Consider the following 12,228-nt stretch of genomic DNA (forward strand, 5'->3'; position numbering starts at 1 on the left):
CACACAGCCGCTTGCTCACTCCCCCCCTCCCAATGGGACAGGGAAGAGAATCAAAAAACAAAAAGTAACTCATGGATTGAGAAAAGAACTATTCGATAACTGAAGTAAAATGAAATATTATAATAATAATAATAACAATAATGAATATAATTTTTTAAAAAGAGATGAAACCCAAGAAAAGACAAGTGATGCACAATGCAACTGCTCACTCCCCTCTGATGGATGCCTGAGCAGTGATCTGCCCCTCCTGGCCAACTCTCCCCCCCCATCTATATACTGTACATGACGTTCTATGATATGGAATATCCCTTTAGCTAGTTCAGGTCAGCTGTCCTGGCTACGGTCCCTCCCAGCTTCTTGAACACCTGCTTGCTGGCAGAGCATGGGAAACCAAAAAATCCTTAACTTAGGATAAGCACTACTTATCAACAACTAAAACATTAGTGTGTTATCAACATTATTCTCACACTAAATCCAAAACACACTGTACCAGCTACTAAGAAGAAAATTAACTCTATCCCAGCAGAAACCAGGACGAACATGTAAGTCAGTGCCTTGCACAATTTAAGAGTGGCATTTATCAACAAATTTACATACAGGCCCTGAAACATCTTAGGTTATCACAGACTATCTGATGCACAAATACTGCTAAGTATTCCAGAGTTAAACTCCAGAATGACCCACATGCAAACATTTACTTCACCTTTACACAACAGTTCTGTGATCTAACACAGGCAAAGGGAAATTCCTCTAGTGTTGCTCATAGCCACATAAAATGTCAAGAAGCATGAAGCAGTTCACAGCACAGTATTTGTTCAATGCTGTTGCCTATGGGTCAAAAAAGTTTGGGGACCACAGTTCAATAGATACCCAGCATTAATCACAAAATCACAATGTTACTGAATATTTGATTCAAAACAGAAATATTTCTTTTTGTTAGCCATGCCATTTAGAAACATCACTGACACCCTCTCTATATACACATACATTTGTCAAAATAGTGGATTATCTGCAACTTCTCAAATATCATCATTGCACAAGGTTTCAAGATCTTTAAGTCAAAGACAGATAAAAATAATCACTGAATTTATAAAATAATTCTGATAGAGGTGAGCCCATCAATGTAAGAAAAATCCTTTGTAATTCTAACAACTAAATTAGGGTTAACTTCAGTTATATTTTTACCATTTCATCTTGCACTGCGCTAAAACAAATAAATAGATAAATAAGTAAATAAATCTCAGTAGCACTGGCAACATTTTATGAAAGATACAGTATCATGAAAGGGAAAAAGCAGTTTGGTTTTTTTGCTTCAGGAAGAAAGGAAGGAATTTCTCATCAGTCAATCTCCCCACTCCGACACCTCCCCCCAGCTGATCTCCATTCTTCTTCTCTCCTAGAACAGTTTAAGATATCTATGGTACATGATGAAACAGGCATTTATGAAATATTTCACTGTAGTGTAAATTTCATTAGTGTCACCTACCATACCTGGAAAAATAAACTAGATCCAGGAAGAGCAATGAAAACATATTTTAAAAACAGGAAGTACCCCAAGTGTCAGCAACATAGCATATGGCTCAAGAAAGAAGAATTTAGTTAAATGTTTGACCAGCCGTATGTCTGCAACTGTACTTTGGTCCTTACCTCCACCATATAACTGTTATAAAAGGATTTTTATGGCAACCATGTTACTAATAAGTTCCTGCCATTCAAAATGCAGTCTTTTTTTTTTTTAATTATGTGTTGTGTTTCAGACCTTTCAAAGAATATTTGTAAGTTTGTGGCAGTGGCTTCTTTTGCTGACATCTTCAGTCCAGCCACACATTTTTAAACAGTTATCACTACCAATTCATACATAAGTTATTCGCAGTGACTCACCTGAAAAGCCTGCAGAGCCAGAGAGTAGTATCAGAAAGGATCCTTGTTGTAAGTTTTCTCAGTCTTTCCCTGTCTAGCACTGATATATAAGCAGCCAAACTATGTCCCAGTAGAGCCATGTGACCCTGTTCACCAACATTTTGAAGTCTGCAAGCCAAAACAGAGTAACTGCCAACTAAATAAAAGTCATGAACATTACAGTAATTTTAGGTTTGCGTGTTTTTACTGTAGAGTGGCAGAATTTGTGACATGCAATTTTAACTATTTAGCAGAGTGGAGTACAGTATACCACAGTCACCTTCCTGTCATTGAGTATTACATACTAAAAAGCCAGTGCAGACAAAAGCACTTGCACTTCACTTGGCCTAGCTGCTTACAGTAACACCTCAGCATCTTTTTTAGCCAATTAAATTGCATGAGTTGGAACGAAGCACCTTATCTGCACTGGGACTTTAAAGTGTGTTAAACACATACCTTTCTCTCCTCATGCAGAGGAAACTCAAAAGGCTTATTATTAATATCTTTAGAGGTATAGCATTCATTAGTTTGTTGGGGGTTTTTTGGTTTGTTGGGGTTTTTTTGGTTGGTTGGTTTTTTAATCTCCAAGTTGTTTTTCAGATGTTAGTTTTCAATAATCTTCTGCAGATTAGTTAGCATTATTTCCATTTTACAGAAAAATGGAAACAAATTTTATTTTCTCTTTTTTTCCTTTAAAATCTACAGGGAGAGATGGTAAAAATATCGGTATTCAAAGTTCTATAAGACTTTCAGACTTAAAACAACCTTCAGAAAGTAGAAAACAAAATGAGCTGTCACATCAGAAACAATTCCCATGTATAATTCAATTTAGTAATTAGAAATGAAAGCTTTAAAATTTTAAGAAAGCCAACCCTAATGCATTATTCTGGTTCACTGTATAATGTAAGTTTCCTTTAAAAAGTTACACGGTTGCACAGTTATCTTTACACTTTAAAACACTTAAATGTATAAGTTCTATAATAATCAGAATATAACAAAATCAGATATCTTCCACATACAATAATTCATATTGGCTTTACCGGTAGGCCTGTGAAGTTTCCTCTTCCTCCTCTCCATGCATTAGGTTCTGAACTAACTGAAGTATGCTCACCATATCCTGGCCACTGGCATACCAAGGCGGGGAAAACAAGAGTCATACAAAAAAAAAAAAAAAAAAAAAAAAAAAAAGTAAGTACCAGCATCCAACAAAGAGGCCATCTGGGACACTGCATGGTAAGACATGAAGACAACACTGCACTTTTACAGAATGCTGAGTATAGCAACAAAAATGGTTCCTTGCTCTCAGAAAAACAAATAATGAAGACAACGTTGCTGAATTAATTAATTCAAAACCCTACTTAATTATAGTAGGACACTTCAATAAGTATGAACTCAAACCCACATAAAAACAAATCTACTGAAATCTGAAAATTTGGACTGAAAAGTTTGACTTGACAACATTTAATTGCTTATTGCTACATAGCAAAGGAAGGTTATAGCCAAGGATCCAAATTTCTCTTCACATGATCGAGCTTCGTCTCACAAACGCAGCACATCTGTTAAACTACCACCTACAAATATTAGTTTCTGGCAAACAAAAGCTACATTAGACTTCTGACATGATGCACTCTAACATGGTAAAACTGGAAAAGATCCACAACACTTTATTTGCATAATTCCAACTAAAATTTACAGTAGCATAAGAACTTACAGTCTGACAGTTGAAATTGCTTTTTATTCTTAAAAAAGCTAATTCAGTGTCTCCACTCAAAACCAAGTTTAGTTTATGTACACAAAAGACTTAAATAGATTTTGCAATACTTTCTGAAGTGCTAGTTTGGGCTCCTGCAGGATCATCTTCCAAAGAGGTTACAACCAATTTAACTCTTAGTTTTCAGGTACAATGACCTTACCTGCCTTATGCACAAGAGCACCATATAATTTTTTAAGACAGCTGTGCTAAAAAGGTGGGGGGACGGTGTTTTGGTTTTGTTTTGTGGTTTTTGGTTTTGGGTTTTTTTCTCAGGTTTTCTCCTTATCAGTCTCAGTTTGGTTTTTTTTTTTCCATCTGGGTGTTTTAATGAATCTTTATTCTATAGCACAAGTTTATATTTACTTTAAGTCTCAATCACAGCTGTAGGCACCAATACTTGATTAAATTCCAACAGTTCAAAATTTCAGTTACCCAGGACAAGTAATCTTTTTTTTCTTTTACATATGTGAGTACGGAAGTAGTTGGTATGAGGATAATCTCCCCCCCCTCCCCCTGCCCCTACATGAGTATGGAAAAGGTTGATAAATGTTCATGTTTGCATTAATACAGAAGTTGCTTGGAAAACAAACATGTTACATGTATTTTACAGATTCTGAAAAGTAAAGAGCATTATCTAGTTATCACCTACCTGCCTTGGAGTGGTCCAGGAATATCCTTCCGTGCATACTTCTTTTCATTTTCTTCCTCTGCTTTTCTAAGTTAGAGACACAAGAATAAACTATGTATTTAGTTTATGTTTTATAACATCAAATATGTAGTTGACTTTGACTTGCAGAAATACATACTGACATGTTTGCAATCTATGTAACTGACAACATTTTCATAAGTAAATCAGATGAGACCAACACAAAAGTTTAGCTCAGACTGAATTAAAGAGCTCCTAAGTTTTGGGGTTTTAGTCCTTTAACAGAAAATGTCAAACTTACAGAAGAGTCTCATATATATAGGAACTAAAAGTTACTTGCACAGCAATAAGAAAAAAAAAAATCTAACATCTCTGAAAAAACAGACTTGCTGGACTTGCTCTGAATATTACAGAATATGCATAAAAATATGTACATTCATTTTAAAAATCCCATCATTTGAGAAACAATGGTGATTTGTACAGGTGTAAGCTTCAGAAAGACAATATGGACTTAAACTACTATGAAAATTAGTTCTTTCCTGCTTAATGACAGCAACATTAATAATCCTCCCCTTAGCACAAACAGCTATTGTTTTTGTAGTTGTTATCCTTTGCACATACCTTTGATTGTCTTCTAGCATCTTCATTGCTTCATTCAGATTCTTTCCCATTTCTGCTAGAGTAGGGTCAACCATCTTTCAGGGAAAAAGATAACAACTTTTAAGAAAAGACCAAAAAACATTTATCTTACTACTGTCCCCACAACATCCTCAATACAAATTCATGCATCAGACAGATTCTTTTAATTAGTCTGTGTGTAGTCATTTAAAAATAACAATATGTTGAATATCCTGAACTCAAAATAGACGAAATGAGAACATACTACTAACCTAAAATAACCCAAAGAAAACTCAATTGTGATGTGGATTGATAGATCCAATTTTTTTCTCTACGAGGAAAGTAATAACTTTTTCTGATGAATAATAAAAGAAAGAGCATCAGAAGGCAAGAAGGATTTGAGAAACGCAAGGTGTTCAAGTAAGTGCTCATTATAATGCTTTAGCTAAAAAATTAAGTATGTGCCACTTTAGCCCAACTGAATGATGTTTTTCTTTTTCATAACCACTCTACATCAGCAATAAAACTTCAACTATTCCCTTAAATGTAAAAATTCACATGCAGTCCTATCCAAAATTGAAGAAAAACAAACAAACAAAAAAAACCCAAAATCAAAAAACCTGTTTAGGGACACCCTAATCTTTCTACAGAGTATGGGAAACAGAAAATACAATCACAAGTCTTTCAGTGGCAAATCTCATTTAGAAATTATCCTTTTACTTCACCTGAGAACTCATGTTTCTCCACCAAAAAACCCATTACCATATCCTCAGTTAAGTTGACTCGACAGTCAACTCTCATGGTGTACAGACTCTCAATTAAAAAAAAAACAACTAGCCCCTCGGCCATAATAGTAACAGAGGGAAAAAAAACAACCATCAAAAACCAACATAACACCCCCCCCCAAACAACCCACCACCAAATGAGAGAGCGATCAGTGGATAAGTACAACACTATTCTTACAAGAAAGTTACCTTCTAGAAAATAAGTTGTTTGGGAAGCTAAACACTGAAAAATTTGATGAATGCAGGCTTTAGTCATTGAGCATTTTTATGCAAATTCAGGGGAAATTTGCATAAATTCACAGTTGTTTATTTTTTTTTTAGATTGCCAGTTCAACTAAGAGGTATTAAACTTGCAGTTCAACTAAGGGGTATTCAAACATGTTCAAATAATAATTCCCAGAAGAGGTTAAAAAAGCCAACATTTCTTACCTAGGAAACACAAGAAGATACCGTTCAAGACTGTTCTAGCAAAGGCAGAAATAAAATGGCAGTCTTCCCTGCCATTTCCCCATTCAGGTTTCCCTGTCAAACTTTTACAATGGTAGGTTTCAAAACACATGAGAAAATGCCTAATCCAAATACTCTTGTAAATCTTTTTTTTCCTATTTGTGGTACCTTTAAATGAATTTTTAATCTTAACTTACTGGAGAGATGCCCTTTAACTAGACAAAAGAGTAAAACTGACCTGCAGCAGGCAGCTTAAGAAAGACTGACATGCAGAAGAGGCTCATCTTCCAGCAGTTGTAACCCTCTAACTACACAAAACAGGTCAAAAATTCCGATTTCACTGCTGAAACCAGGTAACAACAGACACTTGTTAAAGTGCCTGTCAGGATGGAAGAGCTTTAAAAATCATTGAACTTATTCCCCGTGAACCAGTGACAAGTTCAAAGCCAAGTAAGTAGTATTTTCCAAAGAACTGCTTTTGCTTTGAGGGAATCTCTTTTACGAACTTTAAGCCAAGAAGCCTGTCAGAAGCTTGTGACACTGACACAAGAGATCTGGACAGGAACATTTATCCATTTAAGGATTAGATGCCATCTAGAAGCTTCCAGAGAATGTGAAAGGTATCATCTGGCAGAGTCTGATTTACCTATAGTGATCAATACTAAACTGTATTTGAAAAATAAATATACCCCAATATGAAGGTAGAAGGTAACACCACTGACAAGACCCATCACATTAGACAGCAAAAAACCCTAAGATACTCACTCAGGTGACCCTGTTACAGAGTCTCTTCTCCCTTCCTCTGCTTCCCAAATGTACTGTAAGCAGAACCTCCATAAATTCAACATCAACACATCTTCAAAAGATAGGCCCACATACCAAAACCTACAGTAGTTAACCCTCTAGACTGCTGCTAACGTTGGAGTAATGCTGGAGGTGGGGGGTGGTTGTTAAAAAAAAAAAAATCCAAAACAAGTTTAAATATTAAAGTTACACTATCCACACTGCAGGGATATAACACCTTGTCTGCTACAGTATTTGACAAACGGTACTCCTAAAGGCTTGCACACACCTTCCATCACTGCTGATGGAAACGCATGCATGCAACTGTTGCACATGTGCAACACAGGCAAATACGTTTGCTCATGCAGATGCAGACACAAAAGCAAATTCAATCACAGAAGGTAGTGGGATTAATTTACATGAGGATTTTACACTATTTTTATCCAGAGGACTGAACAAGAAAAGAAAAAAAAATTAAGTTGAGAGTTACCATATGTTCAAAGACTATTTTTACCAAAATATTGAGATTTAACTCATATTATAGCAAGTGGTAGGTGGCTGAAAGAATCAGTAGCCAAGCATGGTCATACTGGATCAAACCAAGAATGATAGCTCTCTGTATTCTGTTGCTTTAGAAGTAGCCAGTAACAAATGTTTGGGGGAAGAACAAAAGAACAGTGGAAGTATTCAGTAATATTTTCCCACAAGGACTCCCAGCATTTAGCAATAAATTTTTTTTTTTTACACTTCTGGATTCTACAACATTCACTGGCTATGAGGGCCACAACTTAATTAAGCACTGAGTGAAAAAGCAGTACAAATACAAAAAGATCAAGACCTCATCACAGAGATCAAAAAAATATACATACACTGCAAGCATTTGATACTCAGAATACAATATACATAGCTAGAAGAAAAATTTAACTATGATCACTGGCAATATTTCCATACATTTCCAGTGGTTTCCAGAGTTGCACCTCACTGAAGAAACTCTGAAAAGAAAACTTACTTTAAAAAAAAAAAAATAATAAAATCAGCATTGCTCCTGGGAGCCTTTAACAGAGTGGTTAACTAGACATAATTTACTGACTGTGACTCTCTCCCATACTTTAATTCAGATTGCTGTAAAACATGATCAGTGCTTGGAAGGCAGCTATTTGTTTGAACCTTCCTCAGCATCACATGCAAATATTCAAACAGATCTATCATAGATGAGGACACAAGATGTAGAGGCATTACAAAAAGAGCTCTGAGCTGCTTTTTTTGTTACTAACACAAAATTCACCTGGTGGAATTACATGAGATGTTAAAACCTGCACATGCTTACCTTGTGACTCATCCTGTCTCACTTACTAGTAATTACACATGCATGAAACACTTCTGCCAATAAACTGGCAGAATAAATACATAAAATACAGTTTTAAAAGTCCTAAGAAGTTACACTAAGCTTCATAAAATGCTATGAAATCCAGAAAGTCTTTGAATTCTGATGTGGGTTTAATTGGAGAATGAATCCCTTCTGTTTTTTTCCAATTGCTAAGTGGATATGCAGCAACTTATTTTCTCTTCTGAATTATGTGAAGCAAAAGAAAACCTTTTACTGCTGTGTACTGAATTTTATATATGCTTCCTCCTCTGCTCACATTAGTAAGGGCATGGAGGTGGGAAGCAGAAGACTATCTACTTATTTTAAGCAGCAACTTAAATTTCTTAAATAAGTAGAATTTTAAGAATAATAGGTGTGGCAAAGTTGCAGCAATGAACCACTCGGTTAAGAAAGGTTTCTGAACACGCTTTGATGACATGCTGTAACAAAGTAGCACACTGCTTTAGTTTTGTCTGTAAATGAGAGCAAGTGTGTACAAAATCAAATCAGTAATAGAATACTTTTTTCATGTTCTTGAACTGTTTTTAAAAAGACTGGTGGATGAGTTCTTGAATACTACCTCCTCAACCACAGGACAACGCACTTTTTGAGGGGGTTAAAAAGGCTGCATTAAATACTGTATTAGCCTTAGTTTCTGCACTCAGTCCTTCCCCTGGTATCACAGGATCTGACGCGGATCAGAGTTAGGTGATCCTTTGACCAGAGGAGTTACAAGACATGCAGTGTCTTTTCAAGCTCTAAGGAGGCACCGGCCACGGCTTCTTCCTTCAAGGTGCCCATTCAGCACCCTGACACCTCCTGACTCCTTAAACCCTTCAAAGACCCTGACATTCACTATGTACTTTGACTTCTATCATTGTTGCCTTCAAAATGTGTTAATCCAATTCACTAAGGTTAACTTGCCATAGGTTTGATTTACGTTTACTTCCCTATTTTGTACCTAATCTGTTACTATTTTTTTTTTAAGCACTTTGAACTGTAAACTGTTTCCAGTTTTACACACAATATGTCAAACCTTTGGGTCACTTGCAAACTGGGGAAGGATAAGGGGCCATTCTCCAGTTGTGAAAAGACTGAACATTAATTACAAATTCAAAAAGGAGAATGCTGCTTCATATACCAATGTTTTACTACCTTGATTTTGCACTTCCATAGGCTGTACTCCTAATGTAAGAAAGGGATGATTTTTAAACAGCCAACATAAATTATTGTGTGTCAAAGAAACTCACAGGTGTAGCTCATTACATATTTCATGAGAAGTATGCCTCATTTTCCCAATACATTATTATATTTGCCTAGAAGAAAGTTTTACCATCAAAAACCATTCTCAACAGTAAATTAATCTTAATCTTAAACAATATCAATATTCTTCAGCCAAAAGAATACTGTGTTTATTCTCCAGGCTAAAAGAAGTTTTAGATAACAAATAAAAAAAGCAGCTATTTCATGACTGTTAGGCTTGAATGAAAATGGCACTGTATCACCACAAGGGTTCTGCTTATAGGTATTTGCTTTTTTAATCTTTATGACTTCCCTGACATGCAGCAGGATTTGCATGTAGGTCTGCTGTCACTGGTTTTCCCTAAAGTTACCAGGATGTTGTGGTCATTAACACAGTAAAAGAAGACAAAAGTCACAGGCTGAGCAAGAAACCAAAACAGGTTTTTTGTGTTTAGGGAAAACACTTCTGTAGAGACAGCAAGAAGTTTAGGTCACTTCTATCAAATTATAAATGGAGGGGCTGGGGAAATCATAGATCTTTTAGCCTAATTTCTGAAATTTAGCACAGGCTTCCAGAAGAACTCAAATTTGAAGTTTACACCCAAAAAGATTTCTTGATTTCAGATACAATTCATTCTAATTACACAACTTATAACACACAATTTTAATACATTAAAAAACCCCAAACATTTGTCTGATAAAAAAAAAATCATTTGCAAAATCAAACTCTGAGATTGTTGGTGTACACACCTGTGTGTCAGATTCTATGATTTTCCTCGCAATCCTATTGAGCAATGTTTTCAATTCTCAGGAAGTTTCTCATCTGCTAAAAAAAATCTTTTTTCCATTTGCAAGAACCTAGTGACTGTAGTCATTTAATGTCACCATCCATTACAGATGATTAGGTAATTCTACCAAAACGCTGCCTTTGTTATGAAAAATACAAAATTTTGATGAATTTTAATACAAGTTTAAAAGTACTTATCACTGACACCCCAAGAAGCTACATGTATAAATACATAAGGAGGAGAGAATCCATGGTTCAAATAAAAGACAGTCTCAGATGTGTTATGATAATGCTTAAATAAGCATGAGATAAGTGGACACAAGTTCCCTGAGGATAAACATATCCCAACTTGGATGAATTTCAAATTCATTTAGGAAGAGGGCTTCTTATATATCATGCTCAAGACTAGATAAAGGGCAGATTGTACAGGTTTACAACAATCTTAACCAAAGTCTATTTCAGGAGGGCACTAACTGCTAAGTGGCTAGAAGACAATAATTGTATGGTGACATGTTATTATACAGAGGACTACAGCTTTTACCATACATGTGGAAAAAAGCCATGATAAACAAGAGAGGAAGTAAAACAAATGATAACTCTTTATATACATCTATTTGCATATATTGAAAAATCAGACATCTAAGTTTTTACAGGGCCCTCACCATTATAGACTGCTCCTTACATCAAGAATACAAATAACAAAAACATGGACTTTTATTCTGTTAAGAAATTTAGGTATTTAATTCTTACACAGTATATCTATTGCTTCTTATGATGACGTAGTCCAACAAAGTTTATAAGGACTTTGTTAGTACTACAGGACAGACACTTGCCCTGTACTAGTGTGCTTTCTTTAAATAACTGCATACTCTACCATTATTCTGCTTGAGTCCAGTTGATAAAGACCATATTTCAAACGAATATATTCAACTAAGTGTTACTTAAGTAATTAAAACTTTTCAGAACAAGCAGCAGTCACTGTAACTTTTGCCAGCACTAGTAGAGAACTTAAGCTTTTAAAGGCTACCAAATACTCTTTAACACTGTATTCCTCATATGGATTGTAATATATCAAACCACTCTGCTACCAACTCGTTAACCACACCAGAAAGATACTTCCTGAATTTCCTTACTATTCATTTTACTAGAGCACATCCCATTCAAACTTCTCTAGACAATTCCAAAGATTACATAAAACCGAACATGCTGCATGTAGTAAATGATGCAAAGGGGGAGGATGCATTAACATCTGTTAAGCACGTAAATTATTTCAAATGTATACTGTCCTCAAAGACATACAACGCTGGTGATAAGCTATGTTTGAGCAGCCATTCCATCCTCAGTTCTAGGGCAGGTCTTCTGAAGCACAGCAGGTGCCACGAAAGCCAGCAGAAGTGCGGCAGGTCCCAGGTTACTCTACCAGATTCTGACTGACTCACAGTGACAAAAGCAAAATATGTTTTGTCATTCACTTACGGTATTACAGAATCAATATTTGCCTCGTACAGTACACTGGACAGAAGAGAGCAAACACCTCCAGTATAAAATAGGACAAAAAAGTCCAACAATATTTTCCCTACTATCCTGCTGAAGGCTAACATCCCCAGGAAATAAGCTCCATCTTCTTTTTAAGAACACAAACGAAAACCCCCTCTCCTAAAGCATTTCCTGGTAGTTATTCAGCCTTTTCACAGATCCCGGGCACAGAAAGACGGCGTTCGCACAGGCGACGGACGCCAAGCGCCGTGGCTGGGGAGCGGGAGGGGGTCCCGCCCGCGGGCTCCACTGGTGACTCGAGGCTCCGTGAGACGACGTTGACTCGGGCCCGTGAGGAACAGCCCCCCCCCGCGGAGGCGGGCCGGGAGCCCCGCCGGAGCCGCGGCCGAGGCGCTGGGGAAAGGC

General features: G+C 36.4%; 1 protein-coding gene across 3 annotated transcripts in view; it reads right to left on the reverse strand.

Moving 5' to 3' along the window:
* Positions 1 to 12,228, reverse strand: part of PDXDC1 (pyridoxal-dependent decarboxylase domain containing 1) — a 32,965-nt gene that overhangs the window by 20,447 nt on the left and 290 nt on the right. For all 3 annotated transcript variants that reach the window (XR_775092.1, XM_010578496.1, XM_010578497.1), the window contains exons 2-5: positions 4,920 to 4,993; positions 4,302 to 4,367; positions 2,940 to 3,023; positions 1,882 to 2,028 (exon numbers count right to left, since the gene is read on the reverse strand). Coding sequence is in view for 2 of the 3 variants with exons in the window: in XM_010578496.1 (XP_010576798.1) it covers positions 1,882 to 2,028; positions 2,940 to 3,023; positions 4,302 to 4,367; positions 4,920 to 4,993 (371 nt within the window). In the remaining variant the exon portion in view is untranslated. The remainder of the gene's footprint in view (positions 1 to 1,881; positions 2,029 to 2,939; positions 3,024 to 4,301; positions 4,368 to 4,919; positions 4,994 to 12,228) is intronic.

The sequence above is a fragment of the Haliaeetus leucocephalus genome, unplaced genomic scaffold (genome assembly GCF_000737465.1).
Source record: "Haliaeetus leucocephalus isolate CR32 unplaced genomic scaffold, Haliaeetus_leucocephalus-4.0 Scaffold636, whole genome shotgun sequence".
Classification (NCBI taxonomy): Eukaryota; Metazoa; Chordata; class Aves; order Accipitriformes; family Accipitridae; genus Haliaeetus; species Haliaeetus leucocephalus.